We start from the raw sequence: 23,873 nt of genomic DNA, 5'->3' as shown, positions 1-23,873 counted from the left end.
CAGAACATGACGATTACAGTAACAGCCCGAACATAATAACGCAAATAACAGAACAGATCGTTGATTTTTTTTTTTATTAAATCCTTCTAATGAACTACATTTCCCTGTTACCACTCTGACTGGTTATTCAAACTCATTCGATTCGTCTTTGCTGCATCTCCTTGACGACCAGTGTTTATTTTGCACAGCCTGCTGCACGCCGTGTCTCATTATTGGTGGTCACATTCCAGTGAAAAAAAAAAAAAAAGAGGCATGACTTGCAAATGAATCAAATCAGATGTAAATGATTTTCAGTCACCTCTGGCTGTGTGGGGGAAAAGCCACATTACTCAATCCTGACCTCTGCTGCTCCTCTGTCAACACAGCAACTAATGATGAGAGAGTATTAGGGACGTCGCAGAGTGACACAGTTAACCTTCATCTTCAGACACATTCACAGGTTTATCACGGGGGAGAAAAAGAACTGGACGTGAATGGCTAAATCTTTTTTTTTTTTTTTTGTTTTTTTTAAAAGAATGTTTTATTACAGAAGTATATATATATATACACACACAATGATGGCCAGGAAACATAATGTCTTAGATTTGTTCGGTGTTTCAAAATGACAGAAATTACATCGCTGTTCCAATGTCACCTCAGAGTGGTTCACATAAGCGTCCAGGGAAATTACGGACCCGTTACTCACCGTTTGCAGATACGCAAACAAACAATCAAGCGCTGCGTCTCTGCGTGTTGATGACACGCCAAACGGCAATCACAGTAACCATATTACTCTGGCCGACTTACAAAAACAAAACTGCTGTGTGTTTAAGATCTTCTCATCTCATCCTCTCATTTTAAACATTGCCAAGGACAATAACTCTGACTGATTAACCACAGCATTGTAATTCCCTGCACAGTGACTGAGGCGTTGAGCGCGCAGTGCCTGTGTTTTTAAGGTCTGGCTGTGTTGTTCAGATCAGGGGCTGAATGTTTGAAAAGTGAAGGGTTCATAACTTTTGCAGGAAACGCAGGACCAGGTCTCTGAGGGTGGTGCGTAAAGGTTCGTTGTTACCGCAGACGATGTGCGTGCCGTCCTCTTCCAGCTGAATCAGTGTGTCCTCTGTCTGCAGATGGAGGATGTGGCCCTCTGGTGTCTCCTCAACTTTGACCTCTGTAATGCCATGCTGAAAGAACATGGAGGACATATTTATACATATTATTTCATACATACACACACACACACATATATATATATATAGTCCAATTTGCAAGGATGCCTGGTCAACAGCTGTTGTAAGTTCTTTTTAAATGTGATCATTTCAAACATTTATTTGATTTTATGCAAACCTAGGGTTTTATCAGATATCTCTGCAATAACGACATGAAAACAGTAACATCCAGCTCAAAACAGAATGGGCATGTAAGGCCACAGATGTGTGGAGGGTTATGGAACCCTCCACAGCGCTAAGAGACGGGATAATGGGCTGCGCGTTGGGGGAAAATGACAGGGTCATGCTGCCTGCTCCCAGGCTCTCAGTGGCTTTTTTAGCACTGTCGCTAATGGCTTCATGCCCTGCGGTAGCGACAGCCTAACTGCGCGAGTCGTCTCCCCATTTCCCGCCCCCCCCTTCTCGGCCGTGTCGTTACGGCAGCTCAGAGCCGGTAAACCTGGTTGGCTCCCCCCTGAGGTCCCGAGTCCTTTCACCCACTCAGAGATCAGCAGGAGAAACGGAGACTGGGAGCGCGACCAAAACCTGACCTGCTTCTCCGACAGTAATACGAACCAGTCTCCAGACGCTCGCTCCAAGTCTCCTTAAACGTATTCAATAACAAATTAAATATACTGATGTTACAATCGTGTGTGTGTGTGTGTGTGTGTGTGTATGTGTTGTCTATGTCAAAACAGCTGTTCTGGAGTTGTTTTGAGTTCCGGAGCGATATTCTTAGAAGAGGGGCTTTAAGGAAAAAGCAGAGAGAGAAAACGGCACCCAGAGAGAGGAGCATCTGATCTGGGACAAAAAGAGAGAAGGTGATCAGATCATCCCTGTGTGTGTGTGTGTGTGGGGTGTGTGTGTGTGTGTGAGCGTGTGCTCTCCTGGCAGGAAAGCCGCTCGGAGATTTCAGAGCTACAGCACACTCTCCTCCCCAGGGCCCTGCTGTTTCTTTGAAGTGAGACGGAGGGGTGGGGAAAAAGCACAAATTCATTAAACGGAATGAAAACCAGAGGAGAGAAAAGAGAGGTGGGAAGGATGAAAGAGAGAGATGGAGACAAGGAGGGAAGTAACAAGAAATCTCTTAGTGGGGGAAGAAACCTAGTTCTGACTCTAAAACTTTCTGTCTTTAATGAGAGATGTTTTCCCTGCGTACACTATCGACCAGAGCGGTAACTGTTACGCGCTTAAAATACTTGAGTCTAAGATGCTATGATAAAATGCGGTTTTAAACAGTCAACCCTAACACGAACAGCGTACTCTGCTATCCCAAATCCATTCATCAATGTCTTTAAGATTTTTTTTTTGTTTTTTTTTAAATGCTAATTGAAAACAGGACCGGAATGGTACGCTGTTGCTGTCATTCGTCACGAGTTCTCATTGCAAAACACTTAAACCACACGCCAGTTGGAGAAAACACAACCCTTGGACATCCTTGCGCTGACTAAGTCTAAGTTGGAGGATTAGACAATGAGACCACACCCTAATTTTTCCTAAGAGAGACTGTATAATATCAGCCAGGGGACCTGAATGAAACTCATATGACCTCAGTTCTCTAGTCCCAAAGCCAGAGGTGTGATAATGAAGCAGCTGCACAGTGATCACACCCATAGAAAAGTGAAGCGATGAGCCTGACAGAGCTGGGGAAAAGGGCCGAAGTTCTTTCCAGAGAGGGGCGGAAACGCAGGGCAAGCACAAATTAAAGTTGCGGCTCCCGTAACGCCGGCTTATTAACGAAGCATCCATTCACCTTGAGACTCGTATCGGGGGGGGTGACTAAGAGAGACAGACGTGCCGCCTTCCATAAAATCATTGGGAGAAAATACGACGGCAAGCGTTTTATTTTCCGCTTAATTAGGGGCTGATCGATTCGGTGACTGCCCGTGGAAGCTGGCCAGGATGAGCCGTCCCCCAGAGACGGGGCGAAATTAAAAGAGTTTTACTAAAGCTCTGCTCGGCTCGGCTGTCGTGAGGTACCCAGCTTGGCCAGACGCGCGCTTCTCTCATCTTTTCTCTCAGTTCTTTCTCTCATTACAACATTTACAATCTTCTTGTCCTCTCTTTCGCTCTCTGTAAAGACTACGAGAATGTCTATAATAGCTTCTAATTGTATGCAGCAGGAGAGATTAGAGTGACATCAATGCAGGAGACTAATACAAAGAAACAGCTGCGAGACAGAGCGGAGAACGTGTAGAATTTCCAAAAGACTGCGTGTATCCTACTGCACATAATGTCTCTAAAAAAAATTAATGAGCAAACATATTTTTAAAAGTTACAAAAGAAAGGTTTGTTAGTGAGCTTTTTGTTGCTTTATGCCAATATTTACAAAATCTAATAAAAACAACAAATAAGTAAATGAATAAAACAACGAAGACTGAAGAGCTTTTCGCTCTCAGTATGACAGTATGAATCATCACTAAATTCTCTCTAACTTCATCTCTAAATTCTCTCTAACTTCTCAGTCTAGTCTGCAGTTAAATGTAAGGAGAATATAAATCTACTTTTCTTTTGCTCGAGAGTCAAGCAATAAACAGGAAATGCTTATCTGAGCACATCTGTTGTATGTGGAATATCTTGTTTACCAGCCAAACCATGGTTGCTCTGGGGCACTAAAGGAGTGTCTCGGAGCCCAAGGGCCTCCTACCTTATGCAGGGTGGCCAGGAAAGGCTCCAGAGGCACAGCTCCGCTCAGCAGAGGCTTGGGGCTCAGCAGCTCTGGAGGCTCCTCCATCACTCTCTTCCTTTTCTTACTGGGGGGCACTGGGGCGGGCTTGGGCACAGGCTAAATGTGCAGACGCAGACACACACACACACACACACACACATACATACAGTTAATGAAACATGGGATGCATGTGCTGTCCTTTAGAAGCTTGTATACACACATTTAATGTACAAGTGATGTAGAAAATGAAATGTGTTAATGGAATTGCTAATAATGGATATTCATTTTTGATGTTTTTAGATTGTCTGGATCGCTGGTGATGTGTTTGGGTATTGGCCATTGACAGCTCTGAATTTGTTAAATATTCACAAGCTGGAGACAAACCTGCAGTATGTGCTTGTTGTCTTTGGACTGCAGAACTGCTGACACGGTTGCCACGGAGATGCCAGGTTTAATCTCAGCAGGCACTAGAGATTTGGCTAGCTGCACAAAAGAGAGCGAAAGAGGATTTAGATATTGAAAACAATCCAATAATCACCACATTACCCTGCCCAACTAATCCTTGACTGTTCTGTTGTTTTACAAAACACATTACAGATCATTCTCGTGTCACACATCCTGTCTCACGTCTTGTTTTCACAATTAAGTCACATTAGCGTAAATCCGCCACGATCATCTACGCCGTTCCCTTTTTTGTCCGTTCGTATCTGAATTTCGCTGATCCGGCATAAAGTCACGACTTCGCATATAGGACGTACTGACTTTTCAAAAGCGTGTATCGTTCAGCGTTTCCAAGCTCGTACGAACGCTTCACAGACGTCTCACGCCCACCCCCCTCTCCGCTGCTCTGTTCCTGACTAACCTCGGGCAGAAGCTGAATGCGTTCGTAGCGGCGGCGGAAGGGCAGGCCCAGGACCGAGCAGCGGCGGTAGGGCATGGGGGGAGGCTGCAGCTCTAACATCAGATCAGAGCGGTGAGACTGGGCCGGGGGGGGCTGCGTATACTGCTCTGGACACACCACATGAAGAGGCTACAGAGAGAGAGGGGAAAGAAGAGGAGGAAAAATAGAGCGAGAGTGAAAACAATAAGAGCGAGAGAGAGAGAGAGAGAGAGAAGGAGAGAGAGAGAGAGAATTTTTCAGTAACAGTACCTGATTGATTCGACACAAGAAACTCAGATTATAGCTTAGAACAATTTTTTTTTGGAACACTCGGTTGTTTGGAACAGTTTTCTTGCTGTTGTGTACTTTTAACTATGTTGCAAACACAGAAAAATGCAATAATTAGCTCTAGTTAAATATAACTTCCCTAATTTCACCTGATTGTTATTAGAGGTATAATTACACTCTCTGGTCTGGGTTGATCTACTGTGTTGGAGGTATACAAAAAAAAAACAAAAAAAAACAAACATTCCCACACAAAATGATTTACGTTCATTGTATTTCTGCAAGATATTCATCGTACTTCTTCAGGAAAACAAATCAGTGCCTTTATTAAACTGTATACCTGAACCTCCTTCAGTAGCTTGGCCACCTGGTGGAAATTGAGGCGTGTGTCAATGGGGCAGTATACGCTCTTCATAGCCAAGGGCTGGTATGGGGCCAAGGCATCCAGGTAGGAGAAGTCTGGTTCTGTCAGAACGGCGTAAAACATGAATTATGACATGCTCCAATGCGCTTCACTGAGCTCAGCGCTCAATCAGGGAGCGACGTTAAAATACGTCCAACGGATTTTTCCAGAAAAAGATCTGACTCATTCCGTGTTTAGACAAAGTGTTCTCTTCGCTCGAGCTCCCTCGATTTCTACCTTTACAGTTTCTATAGCAACTGTATCAATGCCAACTGATTCAATCATACAGAGATTTAATAATGAGCTGTTTCATAAACATGTAATAATGAAATTAGAACACCACAGGCAGCTTTTCTGTTGATTATGTCCTTATCTATGAAACAACAGACCAACTGTAATCAACGTTTTCTTTCTGAATATCCCCTCCAGTTGGATTTTGTTCTATTCTCAGTCTAACTGCTGTGATTGAGCTAATCAAGGTCTTCAGAGGAACCCAAGCTCTGGAAACAGGTCTGTTAAAACTGAGGGCAACATAACATCCCACAGGAGAGTCAAAAAGAAAAACAGACAGAAGTTATATATATATATATATATATATATATATATATGTGTGTGTGTGTGTGTGTGTGTGTGTGTGTGTATCCTCCTGATCTATCCACTATATCTCGCTTACTGTAATTTACAATGTCTTTGAGTTTCATTGTGCTTTGCAAATGAAACAAACAATCATTGTCATTAATGTAACAGAGATGAACTTACCAGTGAAGATAATGGTGTTTAGACTGGACTTGCCCCAGAGCTCCATAAAGTGAACCACATCCCCAAAACGCAGAGAAGGGTGGCCTGTAAAAACCACACAGGGCTGGCGGAATTCGCTGCTGAAGTCTCCATGGATACTAGGGTAATGCTTCAGTTTGTTGGTCTGGATCAGCTATAGGTTTGTTTGCATGCATGTGTGAGGAGGGGGAGAGAGAGAGAGAAAGAGAGGGAAAGAGGGTGGGGGCAGACAGACACAGAGAGAGAGGGAGAGAGAGAGAGAGAGATTGATAGATTATGTCTCCAAACTTGCTCAAACAGACAGTTAAATGAAGATGTAACTGCTGGGCATGACTGCAGCTAAGGGCCACGGCTGGTGTAGGATTCTCTCTCTGTTATGCATGTTTAAGTGAAGGATCAAAGACACTTGGACAGTAAAGTGAAGGATTCAGATGTCTCACCTCAGCATGAGGGAAGGGAGGTTCAGGTAAGTAAACCTTAGACTGCTTATTCTGACACAGCCTTGTACAGACAGGCGAGAAAGAGAGAGAGACAGGTAAGTCATAGTCACACACATTACTTTTGTAAACAGCAACAACTAAATATGTAGACACAGAGACTACACATAGGGACTTCATACTATCTTACCACTCTGCAAAGATCTGGGAGAACTCAAGAGAGCTGTTGGCCACAGGAGAGATGAAGTAAAAAGGCGTGGTACCCAGATTCGCAGAGTCCATGAACTGGTAGAGACACTCAAGCAAGTCATAGATCACACCGGACGAATAGCACGGCACCAGAACATTCCCTCCCGCACGGATAGTCATGGCTGCGAGAGGAGAAGAGAGAAACGATACGGGACAACACACGAGAAAGAGAGTACGAGATTTAAACTAGTTTTTCTGTACTTCTCGACCTGCGTGGAATTGAAATGTTTATCAAGGGCCAACTTCCGAGTGTAGCTGCAGGCTCTAAATTATTACTATTTTAAATAAATGCGACAGCCATGCAACTAAACTAGATAGTCCCCCTTTCTAACAACTTAAAGAGTGCACAGGTAATTATAAATGTTTTAAGCTGCTCTGGTATAACCCCAGCGTGTTTCTTAAAATTATGTCTCAATTTTCCCTCAGGCTGAATAAGAAATGTCTGTCTGACCGTTCCTGTCATTTTGGTATGAGAATCGAACGGACAGGTAAATGTTGTGTGAATAAGTTGGGTTTGAGATGAAGCAGACGTAGATGAGCTTTGTGCAGCTGCTGAATGACTCACCCAAGTTGCTGCAGAATTCTCCCAGCATGCCGTCTGGGTTGGCGGTGGGGATCTGGGTCAGGCCTGTCAGAATGAGAACATCACTGTTCTTCAGGGAACTCTGGTCCATGGGCTGAAAAGCGCAAGAAAAACAATGCGACTCGTCTTCCTCGTTTTCATGAAGAAATCAGTTCTGAGCAAAAAGCAAATCACATCTTCGCAAAATATTTTTACATTTCTTGTACATTTCATTTTAGGAACCTTATACAAAATGACATACCTATAATTAAAAGCCTGCGGAATACTATAAATCAGGCAATTTCACTTTTATTAATTTCCATTCTATACTGCATCACATGACTTTTACTGTTTATAAGTGGACATTCCCCATGTACAGGCAGGCGATGGCATCGTTGCGGTTGGTGGGTGATGTATTTACCTGTCAAACATACTGACCTGTGGGTGTGTAGTAAGAAGAGATGATCCAGACACATACGACACCTTTTCGTAATGTGACTGTATGATCCAGTTTGAACTCCCCAAAGAGTAGCCGGAGCTGAGCGGAGTGACCTGCACGGCACCAAACAGCTCCTGCAGACCAGAAAAAAAAACAGGAGAGAGGAACCAAGGATAGCAATAACATGACTTTCTAGATCACTGTTTTGGAAGGAAAAACGGGATTACGGTGGGCAGAACATAGAGAAAGAGAGTGATGGATGGAAAGAGATGGAGTGCTTACCACTTTCTGGGAGTAGCCGACCAGCTGGACCTTACTAAGAGCAGAGTTGACTTCCTGTGTGCTGTAACAGCGCTTCCAAGTCCACACATCCAGAGCATCCTTTAAGGGCCCGGGGAGCATCCTGTAAATGTTTACAAACAGCCAGAACTGAAGCCCAGAAACTGAAACATCTATACCTCTGACATAATAGGACAGAATTTCTGAACCTTCTAAAATATCACACTAAATATTATAATATAGAGATAAAAAGGAGGTTGGAATAAAGAACAAACAGTTTTATGCAAAGGTTTGTGACAAGAGCTATAATGCATCAAAGACTGCTACCTTTGTATTTCCTTGTTCTTCCAGCAGGTGGCAGACTGCGCCTTTGGTACTCTCTCCATGAAAGTAACCAGCTCCTCCATCAGCAGCCTGATGCCAAGAATGACATATCAAGACAGAGCACAACAGTCCAAACAGGTGTCACCCCACAGAATAGTCTAGAAGCCACACTATTCTCGACAAGTCATCATTTTTACAGGGTCACAGTATTTTTGTAGACGTTGCTCTCTTGTAAACACACATTTCTCATGTCTACATGAAGAGAAGAGTAGTGATCCATAGGAGCAAGCATAATCACACCTGCCTGAGACAACACCTGTCTGAGTAACACACACAAGCATAATCACACCTGCCTGAGACAACACCTGTCTGAGTAACACAGCCAGGGCACTAAACGGGTTAAATACATATGAGGCAGACAAAGCAGCATTCCCCTTTCTGTAATAAGCGTCAAAAGAATGTTTAGTTCGCCATAAAACCAAACTAAATCATATTCATGTTATCAAACTGGGTTCTTTTTCATTAATTCATGGTCACTTTCATCATCTGACAGAATAACAGTGACATAGTAAAGTGTTATGTAACCAGCTTTTTGTGTAATGACACTCTGTAGCATTTTTCATAACATAACTTTTACTCACCATCACAGGTTATAGACAGATATAAAGTCATACTAACTGCACTCTGTTTGAATGGTTAAATAAAACAATAAATTCATTTTCAGTGACAGTACCTGCCAATCTGGAAAGTGGGTTCTGTAGCATACACTGTTCCTGTGAAGCCAGTGTGTTCTGTGATATAGGGCAATGCCATCATGCAGTGATAATTGGAAATCAAGATTACATCTATAGTGGACAGGTCCAGGAGCTCTCTCTTTGAAAAGGAAGCAAAAAGAAATTACAGTAACTGCACAAATCTTAACTTTACAGCCCAGTCTGCGTCTACCACTTAATTCAGAAGAATTACAAATAATTTAATCTCAAATAATCTTACTGACTAGGAGCCACTTTGTCATGTTGGAGAAAATACAAAATGAACTGTGACTGACAAATTTATAGGATACTAACCTCAGGAAGACAGAATTCTGGTTGAGAGTCCACAAATACACGGCCTGCACATTCTTTAAGCTCCTGAAACACAAATATTTGTAAATTTGTATTACACAACTTATTTTAGCACCGAATACTTCAGGCATGTTGCCTATTCTTATTCAAAGTTAGCTTACTTTTTCAAGATTTAAAGTACCATCCTTGGACACCCACCCAGGGAGCTTGGATAATCTTGGACTGCAAATGTGAGATAAAATGTCACATATCAAGGCCTCGTACTTAAAATCCAGGCCAGTCTGAACCATGCTTGAAAAAACGCATCTTTGTTTTTGGTATCTAAATTTAAATGTTCGAACAAATGTGTTAAAGGAATAGAAAATACGCGCAGCTATAAATGTCCCTATTAATAGTATCGTTAGACGCAAGGCCACTGTCTTCAGTACGTAATTTTTGAGCTCACCTATGCACGAGAGGTAATGGGAGAAAATGTAGAGCTGACGTGGTGTCCAAGCCACAGTCCAGCATAATGGTGGTGGATTTAAACTTGAGGACATTGCAAGGCAATGTTGGGTGACCGGATAGACAATACTGGAACAGAAACACGACATTTTAACAAACACTCTGTAATAACAATACAGTCTGTACAATTACGTTAGCCTCTGCAAACTCAGTGAGGAACAGAGATATCGATCTTCAGATTAGACTTTAATGGAGTTCATTTTTGGCTGATCTGTGATAGCAGCTGTGTGACTTCACGTTTGTTTGCTGCTGGACGTAGTTATTTTACAACAGAAAATGTAAGCAGCTATCAACTGCTCGTTGCCAACATTAGCTTTGAGTGAAATCAGACTAGTCAAGTGCAAAGTAACTGCACGATATTCCATAATAAGACTGTAGAAACATGACATTCCAACCCCAAAATAAATGGACACCAAGGTGCCACAGCAAACTTACCAATTTCATTTTAAAATTTTTGAAAATAAGAACTTTACTACAGTATCATCAGCTTCAAATGCTGCTCGAACACATTTCTTCTTCTCCTGCAAAGGCAAATAATTTGGAGCTTGTACTACACATAAGATAGTATTGCCACCTATCGGCTAACAACAGTACAGCGTATTAAAATAACTCAAAAGCTGAGAGGCAAGGGTATCTCTGCAGTACACTGACTTCGACATGCAAGCGCATGACTTTATGTCCAAAGTAAAACGTTATCTGCGTGACAAGCGATTCTGACATCTGTGTAAAGTCACCATCGAATTTTGCCTCAACCCATCGTAAACATTTAGACAGCATTTAAATCTGCGTGGCGCAATACGTCTTTTGTACATGCCTAAAATCTTTTTTTCCTTAATAGCTCAATTTTAGATAAAGTGAAACAGCAATTTATATTCTATCTGTAATTGAGGGACTTGTAGTTCCAATAATATTGAGCTCATTGAAAATGAGGGACGAAATGCATGAAAGAACTACATTTCCAACACATCCATACACAACTTCCAGGTGTTGATGTCAATATGGCTGTTGTCAGTCAGACAAAGGCTAGACAGTCCGCCTCTGATTGAAATCAGTCAAGAGGGCCGGACGAGTCTGGAAAAATTGATGGTGGATGTTCGTCATCCTGAAAAAATCTTCGGCCGACACTTTTATTTACTAAAGATATTAAATGATCTGGTGGGTTGAGGTCTTGTCGACATTAATAAGCAAAGGTAAGATCTGATACATTTTTGCTGGTAGCTAGGATTAACTAGCTGGCCATGGCTAGACGTAGCTAACTGGAAAATTAGCTTCAGTTCCACCTTAAAACTAGCTGTGCAATGCGTTTGTCCAAGTGTACATGACTGTACAGTTGTCTAACAGGCAAAAACCAAACGTGTACATCTCTGTCGGATACAAGATATTTTAAACGAGAAAATGCGAAGTCATTTTTACAGCCCGGATAGCTACCCATTAAGCTAACGCTAATGTTATGCAGTCCAAAAGCTGTCTGCTACCCTAGTCAAATATGGAAGGGTGATTTCGATATTTGCACCGTGATATAAACAATGTCTTGATAATTCAAGAGAATAGCGCTAGTTTGCATGTTTGTTTAACTCTTCACAATTGCCATTGCAAATGCAAGTCAAAGTGTTGTCATGTGAAATAGAAATTATTTAAGTGAAGTGGTCGACGTTGCATAAAAACCGAATGACAAGGGAAAAAAGGGTTTTCTGAAGTATGTTTTTAAATGTTTGTTTTTCTATGCACAGGAAACCTGAATCTATTACTGGTTTTAATTATACGCATTTCAATAAATGTATTTTCACTACTGACATTTGCAATGCACGGTTGTCTACCCTAGCAAGAGCATCGATGCTGGACGTGCAGTTATTTTTGGACAGAATATGGGCGTTCCACTGCACTGTAGCTTGCTGGCAAACCATACAGATAGAGCTATGCGGTTATGTCGCCATCATATGACTTAAATAATGGAGAATGATTTAAATTCTGAACATGATGTGGAGAGCTGCCATGCAACAGCTCTGTATGTATGTACCACTGTTAACTTTTCAGTGACAGCTTTACTTTCAAGATTGTGCAACAAAATCTGTGCTCTATTAATATCGACTGAACAATGATGATGAATTGTGTACATTAACGTCTGATTGTGCTTACCGATGGAAACCATGATTTGAAAATTGCACATTTTCTCTGAACACAATTTCGCTCTGAAGTTGAAGTTAAAGGTATATGTCCACTCTTTGTTGACGTGTTTTCATTGACTCGACTCAGAAATGGGAAAAAAAAAGTATAAATAGGTTTTAGGTCACAGGTGAAATTAACGCAGTATTTATCTGCATTATCACATATGCAAGGCTGACACCATCGACTCCGTCGAACTTTCTTTCGTAAGTAAAATTATTTGTTTTGATAAAAATTAATGTTGTGGACGGAACAGTTCTGATAGGTTAAATTTTGGAATGAATTCTAAGTAAATTTTTGGTCTAAAAAACGTGATAATGTTACCCATCATTTTGTGTTTCATTCTGTTTTGAGTGTCAGAGGAAGTGTTGATTATGCATTAGGATCCTGTGAGTGACTGGGTGAGTTTGTGAGTGAGACTTTGATGCTAGCCTTATTTTGCACTTTTCATCCAGCTTGTGCTAATCAAGACTAAGTCACATGAAAGCCAGTGAACCACACAAATTTCAGTGCACCCAGCTGCTAATTTCCTCTTATAGAAAGTGCAATCCAACTTGAGCTTTAAAGGAAATTAATAGTTTTCCCTCTGTGGTTCATCATACCAAGGTTACCTCTGGTTGGCTGTAACTTTGTCATTTGACCTACTTCACTTGAATACCACATGACCCATAGATTTAAACTTTGCTTTTCCCCTTCAATAGCTCTGCTGAAGTGTAGTTTAGTCTTCTTGCTGTCTTCTGATTTGCTATAGAGATTTGCTATAGAGAAGTCGGAGGTCAGTTTTACTTCAGTATTGCTGTTGTCCTCTCTATCTCTATAAATGGTAAAGTTAGAGAGAGAGGGTTGTGTGAAGGGGATAAAAGGAACAAACTTGATCTAAACAGGGTTTATCTGGAAACCTCTGAGAAATTCAGACCCCAGACCTCATCCCCCATATGGTTTTGTGGAGTATTTATCTACCAGTACCATAGAACTTTTCAACATTTAACCTATCAACCAGCAAACAGGTTTGAGCTTTGCACAAAACCAAACCCTTTAAAAATGCATGGTTAGAACCTTACAGTATTTGTCTATATATCTCCCAGCACAGCGGTGCCACTAGATGTGAAACGTAATGGTAATAAATCACACTGCTCTTCTTCTCTCTGTGTAAAATAATAGTGCGGTGAAATCTGACAGGAGGAAATGAGGTTTGCTGTCAACACAAACAATCCTTATATAGCCTAATATGGAGTAAGGGATTGTTTTTGGTCCGGTGCAGCGGTACGGCACAGTATGTACCATATGCAGGCGCTGCTTTGCGTGGACTCTGTCATTTCATGGCCCTGCAGCCACAGCCCTGCAGTGTTCTTGGCTAAAATGCTGTTTTTCTGCATATAAGTGAAGTGAATGGGAGGGATCAAAGAACTTGTGTGGTAACTCAAAACACGTTTGCTGCATGTGACGTGATCTGTGATTGCTCATACCATCTGCCAGAGAGGAAAGAGGAGGGGAAAAAAAACTGCTTAAAGATTGTATTTGTACTCTAGATCACAGTATTGTGTCAGAAGGGCTGCTTCATGACTGTACCCACAGATTTTCTCTCTCGCTCTCTCTCCCTCTCTCTCTCCTTTCTATTTGCAGTCATCTAACCTAATCCTTTATCAGAAGGGCATAGCGACGCTCAAGTGACAGCTTCCTTGCAATCGTTTAGGTCCTAAATCTGATTTAGTGGATTTGAGCTGTCTTTGTCTGAATGGGAAAGCTTCTCAAATCATTGTTTTCTTTTCTTCCTTTTGTCGTGTCGCTCCATTCCAGTGGTTTAGGTTAACGGTTAACTAGTGCAAACAGACTAGGTCAGGAATGGTTGGAAAATACATTTCTCTGACAGTGAAAACAAACAGACACAACCTAAAGGAGAAGAAATAGTTGTCAGTTATTCAGTGGCCACGCGCTCCGTTTTCACAGCATCACGGAATAGTTTGCGCCGTCTTTCCCCAGACTGTCTTTTATTGGCCCTTGAAAGGGTTTGTTTGGTATGGTAATTAATATCATGGGTCCTTTTTTTTTTGAAGTGCAGTTCGTTTAACCTTGTTGCGCTATAAGCAAATCGGAATGGTGTCTGAGCTTATGTGCTAACCTGTGAGATCTTCAGATGTCATTTTAGGTCACCGCCGTTCTCAAAGGCAAAGTGTGGCTCTATGCTAGACGAGATCTTGGACAGGGGAAACTTTCATCCTCTAAACTCTAAATGACAAATAGCTTGTAACCAATTAACCTGTTTTAAATGTTTCCCTCTAGTTAGCCATTACCAGCAATAACTTACACAGAAAAGAGTTCACTGCAGAATTCTGGCTGAAACTTGTTCTGTTTTCCCAAAAAATAATTTGTCGATTATTTATAACATAGGTTGATGTGAGCGTTGATCTGAATCATTACTGTTTATCTGTTAGTCCCTGAAGTTTCTCTAAACACAGGATCTACCAGGATGGGTAAAACTCCATTAACTATTGGTTATAAAATGCTTAATTTTTTTTCCCCTACATAAACATTGTCAGTTTCGCAATATTCTGAGAGTAAATGACTGTAAGAACTCATTGTTCAGCACTGAGGCAACTGAGTGGAGAATACTTCTGACAGAAAGCACATTGGCCCCACCCTTCACAGATAACTACAACATAACCATTACCATAGCCATAACATAAGGACTTCATGTATCACCTTTTTATTGCTGTCAGTCTCAACTCAACTCTCAATTGCTGACTGCTTCCATTGCAACAGTTCAAGATCTTGACCCGTTCTTGTAGATATAAGAACTAAATGGAGAGAAAATAACAGAAGTCATATGAAAAGGAATTTTGCTATATTAGACCAGCATAGCATAAATGTAGACAGATACTTAAGTGAGTCCCAAGGGGAAATTGGTTTTGAAATTGGTTTATGAAAGGCTGCTATTATGGAAACGTAGGAATTACATATTACCTCTCTCACAGCAAAAACAGATAGAAGCAGCAGAGTTACATTTGGATGATGGGATATATAAAGAATGGATTTTTGGATTTTTTTTTTTACTTTTGCTTGTGCTGTGATTCTCACGGATGGATTAAAAGCAGTTCGCCAGCAGAAAAGTGGCGTCTTTTATCTTTTTATGAGAACAGCGTTTTTTTGTTTTCCACAGTCGCGTGTGTGCGTTTGTGAGAAAGCTGACGGTTGAGAATTTATTACGTTTCTGCAGTAGATCCGGCGTCAGCAATCAAAGGTGACACCCGCACGATTGTTACGGAAATTGCGGAGCTGTGGCCGCGTCGTTAATGACTCCTTCATGCTCTCTCCTTGTTTTGTTTTTTTGGCTTTTTTTTTTTTTCCTTTTTTTTCTAACATTTCACGTAATCCCACCCTCACCCCCAGGATGTCTCACTACACGGATGAGCCGCGCTTCACCATCGAGCAGATCGACCTGCTCCAGCGGCTGCGGCGAACGGGCATGACCAAACCCGAGATCCTGCACGCCCTCGACACCCTGGAGCGGCTGGACCGCGAGCACGGGGACAAGTTTGGCCGTCGCACCGCGTGCGGGCCGTCCGCTTCTGCCTCAGACACCACCACCACCACCACCAACAACAACAATAACAACAACACCACCTCCAGCACCACGCCCACCTCAAACATCGCCAGCGCAGCCACAGCGACCTCTTCTACCACCTCCACCGCAACGCAGACGCAGTTCCGCCTCTCGCCACCTCACAGCAACAACTACGCCACTTCTCCGCCCGCCGTCTTACCCTCGCCCGTCTCTCTGGTCGCCATGGCGCAGAACGGGCGGGACGCCTTGGCCGCCACGCCCAACGGGAAGCTCTCACCCCCTCGTTACCCGGTGAACAGCGCGGTGGCGTCGCGCGCGTTTGGATTCGACGGGCCAGAGGACGAGGTGGACATAGATGATAAAGTGGAGGAACTCATGAGGTCAGTCGGGTTCGCTCGGCCGGAAGGCCGTCTGCAGCTAATACGAACAAAGTTGTGTGTGTTTGTGTGTTTTTGCCGGGAGTTATCGTAAAGAAATGATTATTTGCCATAACAGCTCTCAGCTTATCCAGTTGACATCTCATTTTGCATAGTTCTCCAGTCAGACAGTGTCCTCTGGCAAACTGACTTAAAGAACTACAGAGCAACCTCAGTGACACCCTGCTTCTAGTGCTTTCTTTCTTACCAAACAGTGTTCTCTTTCTGAGCCGTAGAAACTCCGCGTTAAGCTCTTATAAGAAGTCGTGTCTCCGGGTGCTTTGATTTGCATTATCCTGCAGCACTGTCATCCGGACCGTTCCATTCTGCCCTGATGCGGGGTGTATTCTCTCCACCCTGTAACATCTGATAACACTCTTGTCAGAAAATATAATACTTTCCCTCTTCATCTTGTGCATGATCTTTTAGAGTCTACACCCTTTGTAGCACAATAAAGCAATAATATTGATTTAACTTTGTCAATATTAGCAACCTTGGCAAAGAGTAATTTGGGGACATTTCTCAAAAAGCACATGGGGATATTGATCCAGACATTTGACGCAGTGTTTTGTAATTGGCCTCATTAAACCTTACGTTGTTGATATAGGCCTACTTCAAAGTAAGAGCAAAGAGAAGACGTTCTGTATTGTAACTGGGTGGAGCTGACCACTCAGCAGTGTTTCATGCGCTTCTTTTTCACCCATTTCACCCATTATTTTACAACTGTACAAAGGCAGTTATGCAAATGTATGAGATTTTCCGCTGTGCTGTGTATTTTTTTTTCCATTCTGTTTGCAGTGTGACTGCTTGCTCGCTCGCTCTCTCTTTCCCCCCCCCCCCCTCTCTCTCTCTCTCTCTCTCTCTCCCTCTCTCTCTCTGGCTGCGTGTAAGCTAATGCTGTACTCGTGTTTGTGTGTAGGCGGGACAGCAGTATGGTGAAGGAGGAGATCAAGGCCTTCCTGGGGAACCGGCGCATCTCTCAGGCAGTCGTGGCTCAGGTCACCGGTTAGTAATGGAAGTCCTGCTGAGCAATACAGACTACTCTAAAACCCTACCACCCCCCCCCCCCCCCATCTCCAAATCATCTCCAATTCTGCCCTCACCTGTATAATATATAACATAATGACTATGTCTGTCTTCCAAATGCACGTTCACTTCCATGCGCTTGTTTTCCTGCTGGAACTCTCTCCTGCCATAGTTGTTTGCTCTAGTTCAGTTCAGCGGCATACCAGTTCCAATCTGAGCCATGCCACTCTTGCCAACTGTGGTCAGTGGTATGACCGAATACAATAGACAGTGTTCCCTTGGGTTTTCCTGCCAACCAGTCAGTCTTACTGCACTTTTCACAGACAGTCAGGCACATAAGTCACACATATAGTGCTTTCCTCTGAGCGCTTGTAATGTGAAAAGATACTTGTGTTTTCTTTACATGTGGCAAAGTTAGCCTCACTCGGCTGAGGTGGACACTGTGTCAAAGGTAGGCTTAAAAGAGTTTGCTTGGAATTGGGACCTTTTTTTCCCCCCCCAGATAAAGAAAAAAAAAATGTTTGCATTTCAAGAGTATTAGGGCCCTGGTACAGTAAACCAGCAGCTCTGTGTGTGCTTGTACTTGTCCAAATCTGCTACATTTCATACTTAAACTTCACATGAAGGAAAAACCAGGACAGGCTTGTTTAATGCACGGTTGAGAAATACCACCAGTGTGACTAGGCTCTTATAGTACTCTTCCTTTCTGTGTGTGTGTGTGTGTGTGTGTGTGTGTGTGTGTGTGTGTGTCTGTCTGTCTGTCTCAGGCATCAGCCAGAGCAGAATTTCTCACTGGCTCCTGCAGCAGGGCTCAGATCTGAGTGAACAAAAGAAGAGGGCCTTCTACCGCTGGTATTTGCTAGAGAAGACCACACCGGGTAGGTCCACACGTGTGTGTGTGTAAGTGTGTATTGTGTAAGAGTGTGTGTGTGTGTGTGTGTGTGTGTGCGTAAGTGTGTATTTGTGTAAATCTGTAAGTGCATGTGTGTGTGTGTGTGTGTGTACATTTGGGTGTGGTAGAGGAGAGACAGAGAGGTAAGATGGCTAGCACAAAGCAACCTTCCCCCGACTGCTCGTCCTGTTGTGTCCTTTGGATCCGAGCCGATGGGGGATTTGCCAAACAGCACCAGTAACATCTACATTATTCATGGACAGACAGACATTCTGTATGTGTCCTTAATAAACCCTACTCGCTGCAGAGCCGGTGCTGATTCCATCCCTCCCAAAGATAAAGGTGCCCCTGCTGTAATGCAGGAGCACAGCTTTACGTTTAGTGCCAGCTTTGCAATTTAGGTGATGTTCACTTTTACATAATGAAAAATGACTCTTTGAAACATTCTGTGCATGTTACACATATTTCAGATGTATCGGTCCGACGTTGGCAAGGTGAAACGCCATAGCACAGAAAGCTAATGGAGTGGACACTTTTGTTGTTGTTGTTGAGTTCGGCCGCCTGAGTTTTTGGTTGAATGAATGTGCTGCCACTTCCAGGTGCCACTCTAAACATGCGCCCCGCCCCAATGACCCTGGATGAGATTGAATGGAGGCAAACCCCGCCCCCCATAAGCACGGTCCCCGGAAGCTTCCGGCTACGCAGGGGCAGCCGTTTCACCTGGAGGAAGGAGTGCCTGGCAGTGATGGAAAGGTAAGGAAGAAAGAAGGGAAGAAAGAAAGAAAGAAATTAGAGTAGAAACTAATATAGACTTTATGTGAGAGAGGGAAGGAGGGAAGGTAGAGGAAAGACGGGAGAGTAAAAAAAAAAAAAGAGAAAAAAAAAAAATACAAGGTAGCCCAAAAATAAATAAGAAAGACAGAGTTGAAAACGTATTAAGAATGTGTGAAAGAAAAAAGAGCTAATCATCGAGAAGTAGGACATCCAGTTATAAATGGATTCAAAAAAACGCGACTCAAGTGTAGAGCAGTCACTTCATGGCTGTCATCTTTTGGTAGCGCCAAAGTTCTCTTCACTCCTGGCACCGTGTACATACCACATAACATCCTTGTGAGGAATTAAGGTCAAATTCTGTCATCTTGTTTGAGGAGGAGGTGTTCAGTTCTGCTATGCTGCTTTTCCTCCTCTTTTCAGCTATTTCAACGACAACCAATACCCAGATGAAGCTAAGCGAGAGGAGATTGCCAACGCCTGCAATGCTGTCATACAGAAACCAGGTGAGAATGACATAAAACAAGATATTTTTAAAGTCTGTAGACGTGAGCTTAAGCACACCCTGACTTCCCTAAACACTGAAAGATATTTTTCAGCTCCTATCTTCTGGAGTAAGTGTTTTTCCCTTTAAATTTGTTTTACTTATAGAAAAAGAAGACATTTTATGGCAACTTTTAAACAGTGATGTACTTTGGATTAAAAAGAAAAAATTGGCATCTAACAGGCATTTTTATAGCTTGTTTGCTAATATGCATGTTAATTACCCTCAATAGGGAAGAAGCTATCTGATTTGGAACGAGTTACATCTTTGAAAGTCTACAACTGGTTTGCCAACAGACGTAAGGAAATCAAGAGGCGGGCCAACATTGGTAAAGTGTTTCAAAATGTTCAAAACTCTTGTTTGAGGGGTTTTCAGTTGGTTGCCATGACATTTGGAATGAGGGATTAAGTTAATGCCAGCTTTTCAAAGTTTTCCTCTCAAAAATTAAATAAGTGTGAAAGTTGACATTTTCAGCGTAGTCCTACACACTCCTATCTAAATGTCAGACTATTTGCTCGTAGAAACTCAACATTTGTGGAGAACATGAACGTAGCGGAAGAAATTGCTGGTTTATAGTTCGATATTGTCCGCTAAACACTGATCATTACAGCGAACAGATAAACACTCATACCTATATTCTGTAAGTGGTTTTTAAGTAGCTTCAGATGTGTCATGACAGGGTCTTTTTTCCAAGAAGCAACAATCCTTGAGAGCCACGGGATAGACGTCCAGAGCCCTGGAGGCCATTCCAACAGCGACGACATCGATGGGAATGACTACACCGAACAGGTGAGTGAACAAGCACAAAGGATTTTCTTTTTTTAAAAAAATGTTCTGACATAATTCAGAACCTGTTAATTCACCTGTCATTGGTACCAGTTACATTTGTTATACCTTTTTTCAGTAAGTTCCCTAATTATTAAATGAAAGTGTTGAATGTTATATCTAATAAACTTGGGTGTGCTTTAGAGGAGTCAGATCCTGTGGTAGAGACATCGTGTATCGGTGTGATGCCTGTGAAATTGTGTGGTGTTACCGTGTTTTTAGCTGTTTTCTTATAGACAATCTAATGTTGTGCAAACGTTATCTGTTGTAAGTATATATGCACTTCCCAATGCATTCACAGGGCTGTGATGTTCCATACTTTGATAAGAGGCCCATGGCTAGACCCTATGGCTTCTACAGACTGGAGCCCACATCGCCAACACAGGTGATATGACTTTGATATTCTCTCATAAAGCAGTCACGGAGACTTGGAGCGGCTCTGTACTCAAATTTGTATGAGCAAGGGTTGAGTTTGGGGGGCAAAGCTAAACTGGTGCTGAAAGAATCGTAGCTCTGTTTGCCTCTCAGTGGGTTGTACTTGCATCGTGGGCTTTACCTGATCAGGACAACTACTGAAGAATATACTGACCTGCTGTCTTCCCTCCCCCTGCTCCCTATAGGATGACAGCGCCAACCACAGCGATCATCAGGACCCCATCTCGCTCGCCGTGGAGATGGCAGCTGTCAATCACACAATCTTGGCCCTGTCTCGACCGGGCGGAGTCCCCAATGACATCAAAACAGAGGCACTGGATGATGACTAAGGAGGCTCGTGGGAGGAGGAGGGAGTGCATATTGTGTGTGTGTGTGTGTGTGTGTGTGTGTGTACGTGTGTACGTCTGTGAGTCTGGATGTACTGTATGTGAGTGGATTATACCACAAAGGTGAATGTGTGCTGCTTTATCTTTGGGAAGGAGTCCTATGGCAAATGACCAAAACAATGCTTTTTTTCTTAGGCTTTAGAAGCTACCAGTCTTTTTTTTTTTTTTCTGCCACTCCTCCTACTGTACCCAACGGTGACCATTCAATCTGGACATCTGTTCGTGCAGCCACACGGTGTGCTCTTCTCTTTGGAGTGAAAAAAAAAAAAAAAAAAGAAAGGCCATTTCTTTCTGGAATCTTCCACAGTACGGGAGGCCAATGTCTCAAGCACCTACTTGTTTTAGCCTCCCCTCCTCATTAAATCGGCAGTAAGGCCAAGTCCTGACTTACCTCATTCCTCACCTGTAGTATGTATACCCTTTGTCCTCTTAATTAGTGTGCTTCCTGTAAGCAATGTTTTTGCGCTCTGGGCTCTGGAACATTCTTGCGAGAATGCATCCTGTAGCTTGTAAGACGTGGGACAGAAGAGGGTTCACCGAACATTTCTACATAACGCTCTTTGAATGGACTATCTGCGTACTGGACTCGACAGCGTATTGAGAGCTCAGCGTGTATCTGCGTACTGGACCCAAGGAGTGACCTTCAGATCTGCATTTCTCGTCGCCTGTTCACTTTCATTCCCTCACTTCCCGTATATGTGTTTTTCTTTTCGTTCGTTTTTTTCCTTCTTTTTGTAACCAGAGGTAATTTTATTTAACGCATCTTAAAAACCACAAGAATATACTGTACTCTAATTTTGTAATCAAAAATCATGTGAGTCGAGGAAATTAAATTATGAATAAGTAAGTAAAACATAGAAGATATGGTTTTATGAAACCAAAAAAAAAAAAAAAATTAGGGATTTTCCCTAAAATTATGGACAGTCTCCTGGAATAAACCTGGTCCTCTGCAAGCAGGGAGTTTGTTTCACATACAGTTTTGGGTTTTGTTTCTTACTTTGTATAAAATCCTAATTCTTCAGCTTTACCCAAAGTGAATTTGAGTAAACTCGTTGGCTTGATTTGAATTTGTTGAGGAGGTAGCAGGTTTGGCAAGCCTCAATAAAGAACTCACCTCGGACCTAAATACCTGCTCTCACGCGGTTTCAGCAGTAGACAAAACACTCTGTAGTATTTCAAAGATCTACGCATCCCTTTTTCAGACGTCAGTAACGAGTCAGTAGCAGAAAGAGGGCGGGGTATGTTCAGCTAGCTGAAAGAGAGAAATGTTTTAACGTGACGAGTGCTTGTCCTGTTTCAGCAGCTGAATTGCCAAGCAGTATGTTGCGTTAAGGATGCTGCTTTATCTCCTGTGAAGTGTCCTAACGTTTTTCGCGATTGAAGCCACAGTCAAGCTGACTGGCAAAATCTTGCTTTTGTTTTTTTTTTTTTAAACCTCGTACCCCAAAGCTTTAGGGTCTTTGAGGTTCCATAATCAACCTAACGCTTAGGCTTTGTTCTGTTTCCCGTATGTATTCTGCTCAAAAAGAAACAAGAGGCTCTAAATGATTATCAGTGTATTTAATGATATTACGTTATTTGTGTTATTTCATTTCTCCCTGTGCAATTTTTTTTTTCCACTGTTATGTGTAAAATGAAATATGCTTTTATTGTTTTAATGAATCGAGAATTCTTGTTTTTTGTTTAACTTTTTTTTATCCGTTTTACAGATCAACTGTCAATTTTTTGTGTGTCTCTTTTCTTTTTCTGTGTTTTTTTTTTGTTTGTTTTTTTGTTTTTTTTTAAAGGGCGGTCTCCTATCGTGTGTCCAATTCAAATATATTCTGTGAAAACAAAGCACCCCCTTTGTGAGTGAAGGTTCTGCTGCCTCATCAGCTGAGGAGGCCTTCTGATGCAAGAAATGTTTATCTGTCTTGACAAATATCATATAGTTATAGTACACAGTAGTGAACTAATGTGAATTCCAGTAACTGTACTGACGTGCATTGTCCTTGACAAAGGACATGTTTTATGACATTATGTAAAAGTTGTTTTTAAAAGAAAAAAAAAAAAGAGGTGATATGTTAGTCAAGCACAGTCAATTGCTGACTTCTGTTTTTGAACGAGAATTTGTCCTTGATTGAAAGAAGCCTGTAATGAAATCCTATGTATTTAGTGTCCATGTAAAACAGCTGGGACACAGCAAACAAACAAAACAGACAAAACAAAACAGAAATAGATAAGATGGAGAGAAATTCTGATATGAAGAGTGAATATCAGTAATGCCATACTGGTGCGTTGATGACAGAGAGAGGACACTGTTGGATGACAGGAGTGGCTAGAGGAAGACTGTGCCAAACCTTAAGTGCTAAATTCAAGTATAAATTAATTCATTGACGACACCTTTTTAAGACCACTTTTTGTACCAGGCTATAATTGATGCACTCTTAACGTGAATACGAATGTCTGTGAAAAACACATACAATGTAAAACGCTTTAAGCTTAAAAAAAAAAAAAACAGAAACAGCTAAACATGTTTCAAATAGGTCCTGCTTTTCAAAGAGGGTGCTTTGTGTTCCAATCTTCAGGGTTCAAGTCATCTGTCCATAAGCATCTCCTGTTCTCATATCAATACATAAATACTATAATGAGTAATATAATAAATATATCTTTAAAAGGATTATGTCTGAATGCAATGGTTGTATCAATTTTTCGGTAGTTCTGTTCTGGATCACTGTATCTCCCATTTAAGAATTTAGTGCCTTTTTTGGACAGTAGACTGTTCTGTAATTAAACTGTAGTATATAAACGTT

At 42.1% G+C, this 23,873-nt stretch overlaps 2 protein-coding genes across 6 annotated transcripts; one reads left to right on the top strand and one right to left on the bottom strand.

Moving 5' to 3' along the window:
* Positions 1-564: 564 nt before the first annotated feature.
* ints9 (integrator complex subunit 9) lies at positions 565-10,565 on the bottom strand. 3 transcript variants are annotated; one of them, XM_030771645.1, is made up of 18 exons: positions 10,497-10,565; positions 10,003-10,130; positions 9,719-9,779; positions 9,561-9,623; positions 9,227-9,366; positions 8,497-8,583; positions 8,173-8,293; positions 7,890-8,024; positions 7,455-7,566; positions 6,831-7,011; positions 6,644-6,704; positions 6,186-6,357; positions 5,364-5,488; positions 4,721-4,888; positions 4,243-4,341; positions 3,831-3,975; positions 2,226-2,274; positions 565-1,170 (listed from the first exon to the last, which is right to left on the bottom strand). In XM_030771645.1, exons 1-18 carry the CDS (start codon positions 10,503-10,505, stop codon positions 990-992), a joined length of 2,037 nt encoding a protein of 678 aa, XP_030627505.1. In that variant the 5' UTR covers positions 10,506-10,565; the 3' UTR covers positions 565-989. The 3 variants fall into 3 exon arrangements, with proteins under 3 accessions (XP_030627505.1, XP_030627506.1, XP_030627508.1); XM_030771646.1 differs by lacking the exon at positions 2,226-2,274 and having other exon boundaries at positions 565-1,166; positions 3,838-3,975; XM_030771648.1 differs by lacking the exons at positions 2,226-2,274; positions 9,561-9,623 and having other exon boundaries at positions 565-1,166; positions 3,838-3,975.
* Positions 10,566-11,141: 576 nt separating this feature from the next.
* hmbox1b (homeobox containing 1 b) lies at positions 11,142-22,682 on the top strand. Of its 3 annotated transcripts, none has more exons than XM_030771914.1 (10): positions 11,142-11,251; positions 15,612-16,166; positions 17,122-17,207; positions 17,996-18,106; positions 18,720-18,873; positions 19,315-19,397; positions 19,668-19,763; positions 20,133-20,224; positions 20,562-20,645; positions 20,881-22,682. In XM_030771914.1, the coding sequence occupies exons 2-10, from the start codon at positions 15,613-15,615 to the stop codon at positions 21,022-21,024; spliced, it is 1,404 nt and encodes a 467-aa protein (XP_030627774.1). In that variant the 5' UTR covers positions 11,142-11,251; position 15,612; the 3' UTR covers positions 21,025-22,682. The 3 variants fall into 3 exon arrangements, with proteins under 3 accessions (XP_030627774.1, XP_030627773.1, XP_030627772.1); XM_030771913.1 differs by having other exon boundaries at positions 20,130-20,224; XM_030771912.1 differs by having other exon boundaries at positions 20,115-20,224.
* Positions 22,683-23,873: the final 1,191 nt, after the last annotated feature.

The sequence above is a fragment of the Chanos chanos genome, chromosome 4 (assembly GCF_902362185.1).
Source record: "Chanos chanos chromosome 4, fChaCha1.1, whole genome shotgun sequence".
Taxonomy (NCBI): Eukaryota; Metazoa; Chordata; class Actinopteri; order Gonorynchiformes; family Chanidae; genus Chanos; species Chanos chanos.
Note: the sequence above shows the minus strand (reverse complement) of the source record. Positions and strands in the feature narration are given on the sequence as shown.